Raw genomic sequence first — 17,935 nt, forward strand, 5'->3', positions numbered from 1 at the left:
TATTTAACAAGTTATTTTACAATTTTGTTCCCTTGAGCACATCAGAGGCTCCTGCAGCCTACTATTTTGAATTCATATTTCAGTTTTGTTCATAATAAAAATAAAGGGCCCTTGCAGAGTTGAAGGGTAGGCAGTTCTCACCAGTTTGCTTCTGCCTTGTGTTGTGAGCAGGAGGAGCATCATTTGATCAGCAGTTCCCGCCCCTATTGTCTGTCCTTCCAAAATGGGGAGGGGTTAACACTTGATTTGCAGAAATGTTTGCTCCGACTCCAGAGGGTTCATCTTTACTGAGTAGGGAACATATCTGGCAGGTGACACTAAACAAAGGTTATCTTTTATCAGTTAATTTCGTCTTCTGTTTTTCTTACCTACCCCCCCCCCCAAGCATATCGTTCAAACCATGTTCTTACAAGGGTTTGGGTAAAGAAATGTGTTCATTTTATTTTATGGGAACGTACATTATCTGATCAAATTTTCAAATCCAACAATATCTTTTTGTCAAGAGGATCAGTCAAATCAGTGTTATGTCAAAGGGTCTGATTTCATTTCCACTTTAGTTTTACACACACACACACACACACACACACACACACACAGACATGCACACACATGATTTACATTTTGAGAAATACTATGGATCACTGATAAAGTATGACATACCAAATTTCCCCAACCAGCATAATTAAGTATAGTTACTTTTGTCTATTTGAGGTCTTGAAAATTAGAAGAAAGCTAGAATATGGTTTTTTTACTAATATAAAAGCCAGTAATATAGCTAATTAATAATATAGCTAAAATATGTGATTTTCCAAGTGAGAAATAGGAGATAGCACATGGTATTGTTTCAGACAGTATATACATAACTCTTGATGTTGGGATCCAACATTAGAGAACACTAGAAATAAATTCAAATATAGAATTCAGGAATGGATCCTATTCAGCTGTTTAGAACATGATTTTCTTCTGTACTTAATGAAAGTGTAGACTGCTAAAATCTAATTGACTTCAGCAGTCTGCATTCAAATGGATGTTTTAATAGGACATGCAAATATTTCTTTTTTAAAGAGTTGGGTTTTTTAAAATTTAAATTAGAAACAAGCTTTTTTACATGCCAGTTCCAGTACCTTCTCCCTCCCCTCCTCCCCTGCCCCCCACTGACCCTCTATCCCATCCCTTTTCTGCTCCCCAGGGAGGGTAAGGCCTTCCATGAGGAGTCTTCAAAGTCTGTCATATCATTTGGAGCAGGTCCTAGACCCTCCTCTGTGTGTCTAGGCTGAGAGAGTGTCCCTCTATATGGAATGGGCTCCCAAAGTCCATTGGTATACTAAGGATAAATACTGATCCACTACCAGAGGCCCCATAGATTGCCCAGGTCTCCTAACTGACACCCATGTTCAAGGGGTCTGGGTCTGTCCTTTGCTGGTTTCCCAGCTATCAGTCTGGGGTCCATGAGATATTTTATAAGGGGAAATAAAATGAAAATTGGCTGTACATGGAATATTTTAAAAATTTGGCATGAAACACTTTATTGAGTAATGTCTTTCTAATTTCAAATAATTTCTAATTCTTGCTCTGAGTTTCTCTACAGTGGTACTTGAAAGATGTGGTCTAGGAAAATTTTGAATTTTAAAAATTGATGTACATCCTTGAGTGGTCAGGGATGGATGCTTTATCCAATAATGTATTCTCATAATTTCTTGCTATTATTGGCATGTTCTCGGAATCCCTCTGTATCCGTGAATTTCCTGGTGAAAATCTATCCTCAGGATAGGCAGACAAGGTCTTTAAGGAAAAATCACCATGACCTCCAGGATCCACATGCTATGATACATCTGATGTTAGCACATAGAGATCCCAAAACCTCCTAGAGGGTGCTAGGCTTTCCTACAATGTGTACATTTTTATATGCAAGGGGAAAGCAATAAGCTCAATGAGGTCTATGGTGCCTGATTAATCATTAACAGAAGATTCCCTGAAGGAAACATTCTTTTGCACCCTGGAGGGTTTTATGCCTCGAGGTGTACAGACAACATTAAACTAAGATCAGAGATGCAGGAAGACCGTGTCTGGTTTCATTTTTGAGTAAAGGTAGGAGGCAGGGGGTATAAGAAAGAAGCACTTAGTGCAAGTAAGTGCCTTGTAGTTGGAAAGTGATTTCCCTAAACATTGCAGAGGATTCTCTGCCCTCTGTGTGCTCCAAGGGATGTATGCCCCAGGGTTTCTAATGGCAGCTCTGTCAGGGAGCAGAAGGGAGCAGACCACCCTTCTTGTCTTCACAGTTTTTTTTTTTTTTTTTTTTTAGCAATTTGCCTCTGTGCTGTTCCTTACTTGCCTGATATTTGTAATACGTTTTTTAACATTTATAAACAAGTATTTGTAACAAAAAAAAAAAAACAAATTATTTGCATTTGTGTGTGTGTAGGGGGATGGTATGTGCATGTGAATACAGGTGCCCACAAAGACCAGGGGCATCAGATGCCCCTCCACCTGGAGTTTCAGGCAGCTGTGAGCTAGCTACATAGTAGCTGACATCTGAATTTGGGTCCTCTGCAAGAACAATTCATGCTTTTAACCACCAGGGCATGTCTCCCACCCCATGGCTGTTACATTTTTATTTTAGCTCATTTTAGTAGAGTCACTGAAGGAGATATGTGACCATTCATTGAGGGTTGGTACTTTGCAGCCCTATTTAAAAGCATTCTTCTTTAAGCTTATCACCAGGAGCTTAACATGAATATTAGCAACTATTTTTTTTCATATAAAAATACTGTTTCTTGAAACAGACTAGATACAACATAGAAATATGCAAATACTGGAATTGCATGATATTTATTTGGCCACACAATGCATGTTGCTGGTACAGCAGGATGATGTTCCGAGCTGCTTTTACACGGTGAACATCTTTTTCCTGGTCCTATGCAGAACTGCAGCTGTTGTGTGAAACAGATATTCCTTTCACAAGGGAGAATAAGATGAACTTTTTCAAAATGGTAACTTGGGTTTTCATATGCATAGTTTTGAAGATGTTGGTCCAATAGCACTCAGAATCACATTGAATCCAGTTTGCATGCCATTGGAACGTGCTTTCACTCACTGACATGGGCAGGGGTGTGGGACAGATGTTAACCTGTTCCTGTTATAAATACCGAGATCAGAAGGTTTGTTGGCTTACCCACAGCTGATTTCTCGAATTGAAGAAGGCGGTCTGGAAACCGAAGGCCTCCTGCGAATACCAGGAGCTGCCATGAGAATCAAGGTAACTGAAACACTGTTCTGTTAATGTACAGTTTTATTGTTTAATTTCGCCTGCACATTTTAAAGGTCAGCGTAGCTTTTCCACCCTTTTTTCTTGTTAGCAAAGCAGATAAAATAAAACAATAAAGCCTCTTAACATCCAGTTTATAGTTTCTTTACAAACCCCTTCTGGTTTTTTTTTTTTTTTTTTTTTTTCTGTAAGTTTTTATTTTTCCAAATCCTTCATCACCCAATGATAATGAGAGCATCACGAGTCAGAAAGACAGTAGGGAGCTGGGTGCGAGTCAGGATGAGTAATAGCAGTCGAGTTTTGATTTGAGAGGCACATGGCACTCCAGGTGGGGAGCAGATTAAGACCCTTGACAGGGGCCACATAGTTGGCAGCGTTGACAGAAGGAACTGCTAGAGTGATTTCAAAGGCCAGGTAAGTGGCTTCAGCTGTGCCAACTGCTCCACCCAGCCTGTAGTCACAGGCCAGATCAAGCTGCAGCTAGCCCCTTGTAAATGATTTAAAGATGATGAGCAAATGTTTGGTCTCCCTGCCCCACTGAATTTTCTCCGCCCCTCTTTCTTGCCTCCTCCCCTCCTTTAGTCTCCCCCCCCTCTCTCCCTTCTTCCCTCCCTTCCTCTCCTCATTTCTTTTATCTCTATCTTCCCTCCTTGCTTACTCCTTTCTTTTTTTTTCCCCTTGCTCCCCTTTTACTCCACTCCCAATTTCTGATGGTTGCATCCACGTTTTTCACCAACTACAAAAACAATTAGTGCAAAAAGAAATGAGGGTTTTATTGGGAGAAGGAGAAGAACAACAAAGGATGTAGCTTAGCAGTGGAACACTTTCCTAGCATACAGGGGTATAAGGTTCCATCTCCACACTGTAGCTAAAGAAAACAAGCCAAAGCTGTCCTTTGAGAAAGCAGAAGTGGCTCTAGTAATAGCGAATTAGAGGGATTTCTGACATAATAGGGCTCATGCCACATTAAAAGTGAATCCAGAAAAATAGTACCGATGGAATAACTTGATGGAGTAGTAATAGCGGTGGTGGTGATGGTAGTAGTAGTTGAGTTGGCACATCTCATAGTGTGTCTGGAATGGATGACCTCAGCATCCTGATTCTACATAGATTTCAAATGTTAACCTTAGCTAGCAGGGGCATGATGGTCCAATGAAGGTAGGTATCTTTATATATATTTTTGGCTCCTTATCTATAAGATTTGGTTTTTTCATTTAGGCAAATTAGTGGTAACAAATTAGAGGTAACCTTCTGCTTGTCCAGGCATGAATTTATTATGTGTTTTGTTATATAATAAACCTCTAAATAGCTCAATAACATAATCTTGAATTTTAAGTGGTCTGTTTTAATACAGTGACAAATTGTAGGGCCTAAGTGATATGCCCAATGGAAAGTGATTTTAATCGATCTTTTAATTAAACGTTTGTTAATCAAAGTGTGTGAAAATGTTGAAACTTTCTTAACCTTGGGTGTAATGTCTCCATGTCAGGACAGCCAAGGTTGGGAATGGCATTTTTCTGAGTAACAGAGAAATGTTAACTTTTACTACTCTAACACTTGACAGATTAGAGTTCTTGTAAAGTAGAAAACACATTCTAAATAGGGAAGGAAAAAATGTGCTTACTGCTAATTTCTTTTTCCCCTTGTGCCATTCAGAACCTTTGCCAAGAACTAGAAGCAAAGTTTTATGAAGGAACTTTTAACTGGGAAAGTGTCAAACAGCACGACGCAGCTAGCCTGCTGAAGCTCTTTCTCAGAGAGCTGCCCCAGCCGCTGCTGAGTGTGGAGTATCTCAAAGCCTTCCAGGCCGTCCAGAGTAAGTGGTTTCCATCAGGGTGTGGCCTGGAAGTTGGTGCTGCCCGCACTTATTGTCTCATGGGGCACGTAACTGGCTGCCTTTGGTTAGACATGTTGTTTCATGGATGTCAAGGGTTGCTCAAACGCCACACACTCATTCTTTTCATAAACAAACACAATTGAATGTTCTCCTCAGGTGCGTATGAGTTGCATGGCCTTTAAGAACACAGTGCATCTTAATTGTGTGAGTCACATAGATCTCTGGTGTGGTTTTCTTGCCAAGTGCTGAAAGCAGCACACACAGTTATCATAAAAGCACAAGGAGATATCTCAGCATCCATGACCATTTCCTAAAAAATTCCAATTCTGAAATGGTGTTGGGGGGTGGGTCCCTAGTACTTTGCTGCCTCATTGGTGGAGGCCCTTGGGGTTCTGGAGTGTGGCCATTTTGTGGTCCTGGGAAACTCCAAGTTAAGATATGTGTTGAATCTTGATTCCTTTCCAGGGAACACAGAGACCTTCTAGGGGTTATATACTGCCATGATTGTTCCATTTATTCCTAGGGACCATCAGGAAAGGAAACAGTATTGTAATGGTATTCAAGTAATCATATCTATAGCTTCCAAACTGGAACCTTTGTGAGTGAACGGGTGCATTATTAGCATTGACAGGGCGGTATATTTCCCTTTGCGTAGTTGCATACTATTCTTTAGTTTGTGGACTTGGGGTGAATGCCTAAGTTATCTTGTGCCATAACTTTTTTTCTTTCAAAATGCATAAAGACAATAAGAAAACCACTATTTAAAGTATCTCCTTGAAACAACAAAAAAATCTTTGGTTAAAAATATTTGTAATAACGAAGTTGCATTATTTTGAATACATGTCTTGGATATGGACCAAATTTGTTTCTGGCTGACAAAACTGGCAATGCTCTAAATTGCTGGGACTGTAGTGATGATGTGTATACATCCTGGAAGCTTCACTTGCTGACTGGTTCTTCATTCATGCCATACACATTTATTGGACACATTATATTCTAGGCCCCATTTTTTTTTCTACACCTGTCAGTGTTCTCTTGTATTTTGTTCCCTTGACATTAAGAGACAAACTCAAACTTCAGTGTTTAAAAAAAAAAAAAAAAAAAGCACCCTACCCTTGCTAGCATTTCCTGGACAGTCCAGTCTTCTCCATGTTTCCATTGGAGGAGAATTATATTGTGGAAGTTAGAATTATCTCCAAATCACTGTTGTATGTCTGCAAACATAAGGCTGCTCATCATGTGATCACAGTTGGATGCTAGCATCCTAGGACTAAGGGTGCTCAGAGCAGCTGCTTCCACTGGTCTCTAGCAAACACTCTCCATGAGACTGGCTGCTCAGTCACTGTGTCTTACATTCCACTGTAATCTTTACAACAGTTTTTTTTTTTCTTCAAAAATGGAAAAAGAAAGGAAAGTGTTCCCTGAAGTTTTCGTATTTCTTTCATCTATCTACAGATCTTCCGACCAAAAAGGAACAATTGCAGGCTTTGAACCTCCTTGTCATCCTTCTACCTGATGCAAACAGAGACACACTGAAGGTCAGCTGGCTAATTTACACTAAATATCCCATAGCACAACGCAGGGCAATTTTTTCATTATTTGTGGGAAAACAGTGTGATGCTTGTTTTGGAAGCAACAATATATATCTAAAAAGGGAAAGAGTGCTTTTAAGGACAGATGTTGAAAGGTGGCCTTTCACCCTTAGTTTACTGGGTTGCTAACTGTATTAATATTACCGAGGGTTTTTAAGAGGGTTTATTTATTTTACATATGTATCTGCATGCCTGCTTCTGTGTCTGTGCACTATGTATGTGCAGGTACCCATGGTAACCAGGAGAGGCCGTCAGATCCCTTGGAGTTGAAGACATATGTGCTTTTGAGTCTCTATGTGGATGCTGGGGATTGTAGATTGGTCCCCTGCAACAATAGCAAGTGTTCTTAACCACTAACCCACCTCTACAGCCCCTAGGTTGTTTTGTTTTGTAGCACTTGTATCTTTTTGAGAGAGAGAGTTCATGTGCATATGGACATACAATTTTGTATAGTTCTGTGTACAGATACGTGTGTGTGCGCACACATGCGCCTGTATGGTGGACAAGGGTGAACATTTGGTGTCTCCTTTGATTGCACTCTGCCTCATATATTGGGGCAGGGTCTCTCTTTTTTTTAAAAAAAATACTTATTTATCTTTAATTTTGTATATGCGTATGCCTGTGTGCAGGTTTGTGCTTGAGGCTGCCTGCAGAGCTTCCAGTAGAGAGCACCAGCTCCCCTGGAGCTAGAATTTCTGTTGCCAACAGGTCCTCTGCAGGAGTGGCAAGAGTTTTTAACTGCTTTAGGCCTGAGACAGAGTGTCTCAAGTGAATCTAGAACTTTCAGATTGAGCTAGTCTAGCTAGTTCCCAGGATCTCCAGTCTCTGCCTCGCTCCCATGTGTGGGATTACAGGTGGGTTACAACACCGTCCTAACATTTAAATGGGTTCTGAGGATCCAAACTCTGCTTCTCAAGCTTGTGTGGCAGTGGTTTACCCTCTGAGCCATCTCCCTGGTGCAGCTCTGGTTTTAAGATGTGTCTTGGCAAACAGCCCCGGCTGGGCTTGAATTTAAGACATACCCCTGCCCCGGCCACCCTGGCACCACCACTGCCAGTTCTAAGCTTTGCTTTTCCAATTTCCACAGCAATATTCTTTCTGGAAGAGCAGATGATCAAAGTTCATTGATTGATAGAAAACATGGAATCTTTCCGTGTTTCCTTCTTCGATTTTTCTAGTTGTTCCAATGTTACTTAGTAAGCATGTACAATAAAGCAAACAATAGGCATTTAAAACGTAAATGGCAGTGTTCATCATGTATGATGCACTATTTCCTGAAGATATGACAGACGTTTATAGTTAGAAGTGGTAGAGTTGGAAATAAGTCACTATGTCCAACTAAATAAAGTATTCATTATAACACTAAGTTACTTCTCTCGGGGCTGGAAGTTCTGATTTGTATAATTATAATGAAGCAATTTGGTAAAGTAGTCACCCATCTGATTTAATGATCTTAGTAGTAGTAGTGTCATTAGAGGTCCTTAGGATCAGAGTGGATTGTTTTCACACTGGTTAATTTTCCTTAGCCTCAAATATTCAAGCTCAGTGTTGCTAGGTATTGTGGGTTAAATGAGAAATCCCAGATGGGCTCATTTGTTTGAAAATTGGCCCCCTGTTGGCGAAACAGTTTGGGAAGGATCAGGCAATATGGCCCTCTTGGAGGAGGTGCATCAGGAGGGGCAGATTTTCAGGGTTCTCTGCCTTCCACTTGTGGATCAAGATATACACTTTTAGCTACTGCCTGTTTCCTGTTCCCTGATGCCATGTTGCCTGCAGGATGGTCATGTATTCACCCTCTGAACTATAAGCCCCACCCCCCCAAATCTCCTATAAACTGCCGTGGTGGTCATGGTTTCTTGTTGTTGGCATAGAAAAGCAACTAAAATAGTAGAGCATAACTATAATCCCAGGACACAGGAGGCTAAGAAGTGAAGGTGACAAGTTTGAGACCTGCCTTGGCGCATTTGCATAGAAAGGCCCTGACCTTGAAAATAAAGAGACGTTAATCACATGGGAGGAGGGATTAAGTATAAACTTTGGGAAAAGAGAGTAAACAATTCAATAAGCAATATTAATCTGGTTCTGTTACTGCCCCCCCCCCCAGCCCCATGCACATGTGCGCTTACTTTCAAGGTCCAGAAGAGAGTGTCAGATCCCCATGGAGCTGGAGTTACAGGCACTTGTGAGCTGTCCAATATGGGTACTGGGAACCGAACTCCGGTTTGCAAGAAGGGTGACTGTTCTTAACCACTGTGCAAACACAGCTCCTCACCCTCCTTTAAAAGTATTTTTTGTTCATTTGCTTGTTTATGTGTGGGAGGGAGCAATAGGAGCACAGAAGGCTTCAGTGACAGATGATTGTGAGCCACCCCATGTGGGTGCTGGGAATCAAGCTCTCATCCTCTGGAAGATCCAATCTTCTGTAGGGCTAGGCCATCACTCTGACTCCCTCTTTTGCAATTAATTTTATTTAAATTTAAAACTTTGTAATATATAGTGTTACATTCCTTGGAGACTAGGAGAGTTGTATTCCCACTTTACATAGGGACACATTTTTACAGAGGGATTGAGCACAGATACCCAATGAGCACTCTTTAGCTAATGAGTAACTACTATCCTGGCCTCTACATTTGTAAAGACTCAGTCTTCTCACACCAGGTTCTCTGTATAGTTCATAATTGCTTTAAATGGTCCAGCCATTCTTCAATATAGCTTTGTCAAGGCATCTTACTAACTTATCTTCTCTTTCCTCCCCTTCATCTCCTCCCCTCCTTTCCTCTCCCCCCTTCCTCCCAGGCATTCCTCTAGTAATATTTTGAACAATCTTATTGCATATGCACACCACAATTAAAATAATTATCTAATCTTTATAATTTATGCTCATAAAGAAAGTGATACACTGGTCCCCAAGAAACTATTCTGGTCTCTGTGGAACAAAATTAAATATTTTTTCCTAAACTTCAATTAATCTTTTGTCCTCATTTGTGAACATGTTGCTCTAATACAGCCGAATGCTTGGATTACAATTTAGCTTTGCTAGCACTGTACCAGATATTAGATACATAAATTTTGCTGCTAGATATTAAGCCTCTAGTTTACTTCAGATGTCTGAGGTCTATATTGCAAATAAACCTGATATAAGATGAACCTGTTAGCACTAGAGACAGGTTTATTTTTGGTTTGCTTTTGTTTCTGCCCTAAATTTTTGTAAAAAGGCCAGTTTTATTTGGCTTTGCTCCTCCCACTTGGGTCTAGCCATATTTTGACTTCTTCAGGTAGGCATTTTAGGATGACTATGAAAATGTGATTCCTTGCATAGTTAAGAGTTCAGAGACAAGAGCTGGGATTAAATTCCTTGCCTGGCATTTGCTGGCTGTGAGCCCTCCAGTATTATTCTCTCATAAGGCATCACTTCCTCCTCAGCAAACTGGGGTAGCACTAGTGTCAGCCTCTCAGGAGGGTTAAAATGATGGTCTCTAAAATGTGCCTGACACACCGCCTCGTTCATGGAGATCAAACACACATGCAGTTAGTGTTATTCTTGAGAAAATCAACTGAACAAACAAACAGGCAAAAAGAACCATTCCCCGTCTTGTCAGAGAAGGACGACTCCACTGCTCGTGGCTCTGGGGGCCGGCAGCTCAGAGTGTGGGGTACTAGTGGAAGTCTAACGTTGATGCTGAGCAAGACCTAACATAGTCTCAGAGTCCCTGCTCATTCGCTCCCTCGGCTTTTAAAACCTCTCTTTTCTTTGGTATTTCTTGGTAGCTCCCCCGCCCCCTCCCAACAAAGCTCACTTCATTTAGGTTTTGTGCCAGCAGGCTTGGAGGCCCCTAGTGAGAATGAAATGAAGGTAGAGTGCACTTGCTCAAAGATTTTCTTCTTCCTTTTCCTTTTATGTCCTTTCCTTCTTTTTCCCTCCCTCTCTTTTCCCTCTCTCTCTCCCTCTGGTGAAAAAAAAAATTAGCATTTCCTGAAGCATGTGAATGTTTATATGCTATTTGAAACTACTTTCAGTGCTCTGTGGTTCCTGTAGATTTACAGGCCTGGATTGCTACACATCTCTCTCTGCCTTGCTGCCCAGCGCCATGGGCTTGGGAGGAGCAAAGCACCATTTTGGGCTTCATCCATTTCTCTGAGGAGGTTTGCTGATAAGGCCTGTTGGGTAGAGAAAGGTGGTTATGCATGAGTCACATGTGCTTGTATGCATGCTTGCTTTTGTGTGTATGCATGTGTGCATGGGCAAATAGCTGACTGATTATGCATAATCCAGAAGTATGTGCACAAGTATAGGTGTGTGTGTGTGTGTGTGTGTGTGTGTGTGTGTGTGTGTGTAAGTGTATGCAGGCCAAAGGTCAACCTTGGGTGTCATTCCAAGGAGCCAACTCTCTTGTTTTTTGAGAGAGAATTTCTCACATGGACACCTAGGGATGACTGGATTACAATAGGCAGGTTGATGAGTAAGCCCATTTCTGCCTCTCCAAACACACACTATCTAACCCAACTTTTTGTTTTGTTTTGTTTTTTTAAATCAATGTACTTCTTTTTAATTTTTCTTTTTTTTATTTTTAATTTTTTTATTTATTGTATATAACAAAGTCCATTTAAATGAAAACAAACATTTATAGACAATATTTGGGAATTTGGGCGTTGTTCTTTCCAAACTACTTCCTGCTGGTAAGGGGCGCTGTCATGGGGGATTTGAAGAAGATTCAGAAATCCTGGCTGTAGTCTGTAAGGCTGCTTTGTCCAGCTGTTTTGAATGTAGGATCACCTAGTACTCTGTTTCAGGCGGTCTGGCTTGATCAGACCACATTAGTCTGGAAGGAATCCACATCTTTTCATTTTCTGTGGAAACAAAAATAGAAATCCTTTTCCCCGTAACTTGTCCTTCAACTTAAATTTTGGAGTCAAAGCATTTTTATTTTTAATTTAATTTATTATTTTACATGTCAATCCCAGTTCCCTCTCCCTCCCTCCCTCCTTCCCCCCTCCCTCCTTCTCTCCTTCCCTCCCTCCTTCCCTCCCTTTTACCCTCTCTGCCTTCTCACATGCACTCTAACCACCCTCCCCTCCCATCCCCCCACCTCAATTCCATATGTAGGGGAATGCCATCCAGTTGGGGTCATGTAGATCTGACAGGTCATGTGAAGTAGGGACTAGGGCTTCTCTTCTGTCTCTAGATTAAGGCAGTTATCCCTCCATGGGGGATGTGTTCACAAAGTCCTTTTGTGCACCAGGGATACATCCTGGCTCCACTGTCTGAGGTCCCTTAGACTGCTCAGTCCTTCTGGCTGAGACCCATATTCAGGGGGGCCTGAGTAAGTCCCATGCTGGCTTCCCAGCTATCAGTCTAGTGGCCTTTAGCTCCTCCTTGTTCAGGTAAGCTGTCTGTATGTGTTTCTGCCGCCTGGTCTTGTCCTCTCCATCTGCATCTGGGTTCTAGTTAGACTCAGTGTTTATGTATGGGTGTTTGATCCTGTTTCCAACAGGCATTAGTTGAGGGCTCCATGGAGAAGTTAGTTGTTGATCTCACTCTCTGGGAAGGGCATTTATGATAGCCTTTCCACGGAAGCTCAAATTGTTAGTTGGCAGCAGTCTTGTAGTTCTCTAGACCTTTCTTTGTGTTCAATTTTTTCTTCAAACCAATATTGGCTCCTTCTTTTATGTTCTCTCTCTCTGTCTCTGTCTCTCTCTCTCTCTTTCCTGTCTTCTATTCCTAACCAGGCTCAATCCTCCTGGTCGCACATGTTTTCCTTTCCTCCCCCTCGTTTTCTCCTACTTCTCTCTCCATTCGCTGCCCCCCCCCACTTCTCTTGAGCTCTGGGGGACTTGTCCCTTCCCAGTTCTGTGAGGGACCTTATATGAATCTCTTAGAATACACCTTGTATCCTAGTTCCTCTGGTGGTGCGAATTATAGGCTGGTGATCCTTTGATCTAGGTCGAAAATGCATATATGAGTTAGTATATACTGTGTTCCTCTTTTTGTGACTCATTCAGGATGGTTTCTTCAAGTGCCATCTACTTGCCTGCGAATTTCAAGATACCATTATTTTTTTCTGCAGAGTAGAATTCCAATGTGTAGATGTGCCACATCTTCATTAACCACTCTTCAATTGAGGGGCATCTAGGTTGCTTCCAGGTTCTTGCTATTACAAATATGAACATAGTTGAACAAATATCTTTGTTGCATGGATGTGAATCCTTTGGGTATATGCCTAAGAGGGGGATTGCCGGGTCCTGTGGTAAACTAATTCCCATTTTCCTGAGGAACCGCCATACTGATCTCCAAAATGACTGTATGAGTTTGCACTCCCACCAGCAGTGGAGGAGTCTAACCCAACTTTTTACATGTGTTCTAGGAATCAAACTTGGGTCTTCAGGCTTACCTAGCAGGCGCTTTACCATCTGAGCTATCCTCAGCCCTGACTACTTGTTCTTTTTAATATCTTTTTCATTTACTTATTTGTGTGTTTATGTGCATAGGGCACATGTGTTAAGGCACATATGTGAAGTTCAGAGAACAAGTTCTAGGAGTTGGTTATCTCCTTCTGCCATGTAGGGCCTGCTGGCTGACCTCATGTTGACAGGCCTGAAGGCAAGTTTTCCTACCTTCTGCTGTATCACAGCAAAAAGTTTCTTTCTTTACTGTCTATATTTTAGATATCACTTTTTGATAATTTCATACACTGTATTTTGATCATTGTCAACTCTTCCCCCAGCTCCATCCAGATCCACCCTACCCACCCATCTTCATGTTCATTCTTTTTTCTTTCTTTTAAGACCATTGAATCCTACTTGTGTTCAGGTACTCCAGGGAGTAGGACCAATTCTAGTTTTCCTCCCAGATGCTATCAAATAGAAGTGGCTCCTTTGTTAGGAATGTGCTCATTCTCCCTCCATGCTGGGGTTTTGACTGGTTTATGCTTGTGTGGGTCTTATTCGTTCTATGGCAACCACTGTGTCTGATAAACACTGTTTCTTTCTAGACATCTGTAACCACTGGCTCTTACAATCCTTCTGTCCCCTAACATTGAGGGAAGACATGTGACATAGATATATATTCATGGTTGAGTGTTTTGCAGTCTCTTACTCTTTGAACCTTGGCCAGGTGTGGCTCACTGTTTCAATTGCTCTCTCAAGAGTAAGCCTTTCTTATGAGGTTGAAGAGTGGCCCTGATCTATGGGTATAGCAGTACATCATTAGGGAGTTGGTTTATTGTTTCCATTTGCACAACAGTAGTATTAAGTTCTTCCCTAGAGTCTATGATCTGGGTAGGCATAGGTTTTTGGCCCAGATTATGGTGACAAGTATAGTGGAGTAGGGTTTAAATCTAATAAGAAAGTGGTTGGTTACTCCCATGATGTTGGTGCCACTACTACACCAGTACCAGGGCAGTCATTATTGGGGTTCACAGAGGTCACGACTGGATAAGACTGATGTTTACCTTTGTCTTCTAGTAGCACACTTTCCAGCATCATGAAAACTAGCAAGTGTGGATAAAGCTTTGAGATCACTGCCATCTTGATTTCTCCTTGTTTTGTAGTTCAAGTATGTGGTATCTTCACAGGGTCATACTGTCAAATCCTGAGGGATAATCAAAAATAATGGAAATCGCTATTAGTCAACTGTTCCAAAAGAGGTAGCCTATTCCTGGCACTGGGTCTTCTCATTTGCTGGCCTGTGGTGTTAGGTTATTGTCCCCTTTAAGGTAACTCCATTTAAACTCTTTTTATATTATGATTTTATTTTAGGAAGCTTATGTAACAGCTGGCTTTCATACGATTTTAGAGTTTAAAAACAACATAAAACTCCTACATGCTATGGTGTCTATCTCTTATCTCCGAGTATGACAGAAATCTCGGTCATTTTTGTTTTAGGCTTTGCTTGAATTTCTCCAAAGAGTCATTGACAATAAAGAGAAGAATAAAATGACAGTTGTGAATGTAGCAATGGTCATGGCCCCGAATCTCTTCATGTGCCATACACTGGGTTTGAAGTCCAGTGAACACCGAGAATTTGAAATGGCTGCTGGGACAGCGAATGTCATGCACTTATTGATTAAGTACCAAAAGCTTCTATGGACAGTAAGTATATGTTTTCACCTTAATGTTTTAGGTCAGTGTACCAAGTCTTGAGTTTCATAGAGACATCTTCGTACATATTTGTCATTATACTTTTTTTTTTTAACTTATACCTGCATTTATTCTGGCAAGTTCTCGTCTCTCCCTCCAGTTGGTACTGTTTTATCTCTTTATTGTATGTGTTCTATAATTCTCCTTTCTCCTCTACTGTAAGATCTCTTCCTCCTGTCTCATCATCCCTTCGCTAATACACATGGACACACAAATGCTTATACATACACAAGAGTTTAGACCCAGTTTCCTCACATAAGAAAAGGATGTGGTATTTGTTTTTAACACTGCAATAACGGTCCTGTAATTTCCTAGCGTGATTGTTGTTAATAATCAAGAAATAACTTTATAAAATTGATATTTAAAAGCAATGTGCTCCCCCCCCCCTCAATGGCTTAAAAAGACACTGCATGTTGGCTGCCAACCTTATAAAATTACCATTACCATATGTGAATGCAGAGGTATTAAAGACATTCTATTCACAGAGGTAAGGAGGGCCTTGTGAATTTCTATTTTAGAATCACAAAATTAGGTCAAGAAAACATGCCTTGTAAAAGGCTCTTCTTAGGTAGTACCATCAGCGCATTTCCCTTCTGCTTAGTGTTCAGGCTGAAATGTTTTAAAGAGCTCATGCTGTCTTTGCTCCAATCATTTCCTTATTTTCCACAGAGCTTTTATTTAAAGGGGTATGCACATTCTGCACTTCCATTGCTGAGGTCTTGAATGCAGTTTCCTGCTTTACTCTTACATTGATCTTAAGTTTTGACAGATCATCAACATGGATACTCATCAGAGATTTAGTTGATTACTGTCTCATTTTTCAATGAAAGTTATATTTTTTGCAGAGAAAGAGGGTCCTTTTTTTTTTTTTAAACAGGCATTTAGAAAAATGAACTAAAGAAATCCCAACTTATAATATTAACTATTTTAAACCTTAATATGAACTTCTCCTAATCCTAATATTTTTAAAAATACAAATGATGCTCCCTAGACTCTCAAGGCTTTTATTCTATCCAAAGGCTAGTGTTATAAGTTTTCAAAATATCTTTAAAGTAATGCTCAGTTATCATGCCTGCCTCCATTGAGAGCAACATTATTTTATAGCTACATTTTAGTTGCCTAAAAGATTTGGTTCTTAATATAATTTCTAAGGGTAAGTTTTCCCTTATCTTTAGAAGTATAGTATATCTTCAGGTGTGCCAGGCCAATTTTTTGGCTTTTGCTGATGGGTGAGCTTTTCTTCTGGTCTGACAGCAGAGGCCATCTGCATTATTGGAAGGGACCTGTAGGTTAGCTTAGAGGAGCCAGAGGGAGGTGGTTGCTAAGGGGACAACTGTAGAGGTGGTGGCCTCCACAAGGGTCTCCTCAGGGAATCTCCTGTGTTGACAGCCGTGGCATGGAAGTGGCCAGTATGTCCTTGAACTTCATGAAGTCCCTCTGCACCCTTGAACAGTGGGTGGTAAATTACTCCAAATGGATGCCCTGTTCTGGTCTAAGTGAGCGCATGGTTCATTTCTTTCACAGAGCTAATGAACAGCGCAGCGAAATGGCTTAGTCTTGAGAAACAGAAGCTTTATTCCTCTTGAAATAAAAAAAAAAAAAAAAAACAAATAAAAGAAAAGAAAGTATTGAGTTTAAAAGGGTTCCACGCCTTTCTGACCTTTTCTTCCTCAAGCTGACTTTCTTTTCTCCATAGATTCCCAAGTTTATCGTTAACCAAGTGAGGAAGCAAAACACTGAAAGTCACAAAAAGGAAAGGAGGGCCATGAAGAAATTGCTGAAGAAAATGGCTTATGACCGAGAAAAACACGAAAAGCAAGAGAAAACCACAAATGATGTAAGAAAATCTTAAAGGTCTACTGGTACTGAGATAGAAGTAATTTCATTGGATGGCTTTCTCCCAGTTATTGGGCTTTGGTAATAGTCACAAGTGAAAGATACCAGTTTCTTTCTTCTAAGTGAGGTGTTGGGACTCAGCATGTGGTTTAGTACGGGTGAATAAGGACTCATGGCAAGAGAAGGCCGTCCTGCCTGCAAGTGTGTGCACACACACACTCACACACACACACTCCTTTGGCATAGTTTAGATGCCCACGGATTTTATGATGTATAGTAAATGAAATTCCTCAGCACCTCACTCTTCTCCTTCATCTGTAAGGGTTCCCCCAGATACTTGACTGGGCTGGGGTATCTTGGGGTTGAAGATCAATCTTAGATCCCTGTAAGGATTTAAGGTTTGAGATTTGGTCAGAGGAATGATTAACTCACATTGTAGAGAAGAAAATTAAGATTTAAAAAAAAAAAATCATCATTTGCAAACTGCAGTAAGAATATATTAAGAATCCTGTCTACAATAATTGAATATGCCTGCAAATATATTTATGAATTGAGTTTAACAAAGCTCTGGTAGCAGATCTCAGAATGAGGGAAAGGCCTTCTATTGTTCTACTTAAGGGAAAACACCCCTCACCCCAACTGAAGTTGCTCAGTTGCATGCTGACATCTTGTGGCATGTGACAAAAATGCAATTGCCAGCCTTTGTCCAATTTCCCTGCTGTGGCTTGCTTAGTGAGTAGCCCTGAAATAACACAGTTTTGTGTTTTTCTTTCTCGTAAACTTATTTGTAGCTCTCTTTAAAAAGTAATACTTTCTTAGAGATGCAAAAAAGTCTTCAAAATCAATTTTAAGTATCTCTTAAAGATACAAAATATAAGCAAGGGAATTATCAATGTTGTTTATATTTTTTTTAGAGCTTAATTTTTGTCATTGGGCTAGAAAGGATTTGTGATATACCACTTTTCTTTCACTTCAGAATGCTCTGTTACCTCAAACGCAATTGTAAAGAGGGCTCCGGGCTTGTAGTCTGGCATTCATATTACCTCTTCCTTTTCTGAAAATTCAGCTCTCTAACAAAAGGCGGCTGATCCAAGGTACTAAACCTCAATCCTCCCCTAGGTATTCAAAGAGGCCCAAAGCTGGGTATTTGTCTTCCCATCCCATACAGAGGCAGATAGCACAGATTAGCTTAGATGTGTACAATGGAGCCCTGCCCAAGGTAGGGTAGATTAGGAAGCAGGAAGTGAGTTTCAGAGAGGCTTCAGTGGG

General features: G+C 40.7%; 1 protein-coding gene across 4 annotated transcripts in view; it reads left to right on the plus strand.

Moving 5' to 3' along the window:
• Arhgap18 (Rho GTPase activating protein 18) overlaps positions 1-17,935 on the plus strand; it is a 205,936-nt gene that overhangs the window by 163,930 nt on the left and 24,071 nt on the right. For all 4 annotated transcript variants that reach the window (XM_051175462.1, XM_051175463.1, XM_051175461.1 and 1 more), the window contains exons 8-12: positions 3,179-3,256; positions 4,922-5,081; positions 6,558-6,640; positions 14,576-14,782; positions 16,527-16,667. In XM_051175462.1, the coding sequence (XP_051031419.1) occupies positions 3,179-3,256; positions 4,922-5,081; positions 6,558-6,640; positions 14,576-14,782; positions 16,527-16,667 (669 nt within the window). The remainder of the gene's footprint in view (positions 1-3,178; positions 3,257-4,921; positions 5,082-6,557; positions 6,641-14,575; positions 14,783-16,526; positions 16,668-17,935) is intronic.

Source organism: Phodopus roborovskii, unplaced genomic scaffold (assembly GCF_943737965.1).
Source record: "Phodopus roborovskii unplaced genomic scaffold, PHOROB, whole genome shotgun sequence".
In the NCBI taxonomy this organism is placed as follows: Eukaryota; Metazoa; Chordata; class Mammalia; order Rodentia; family Cricetidae; genus Phodopus; species Phodopus roborovskii.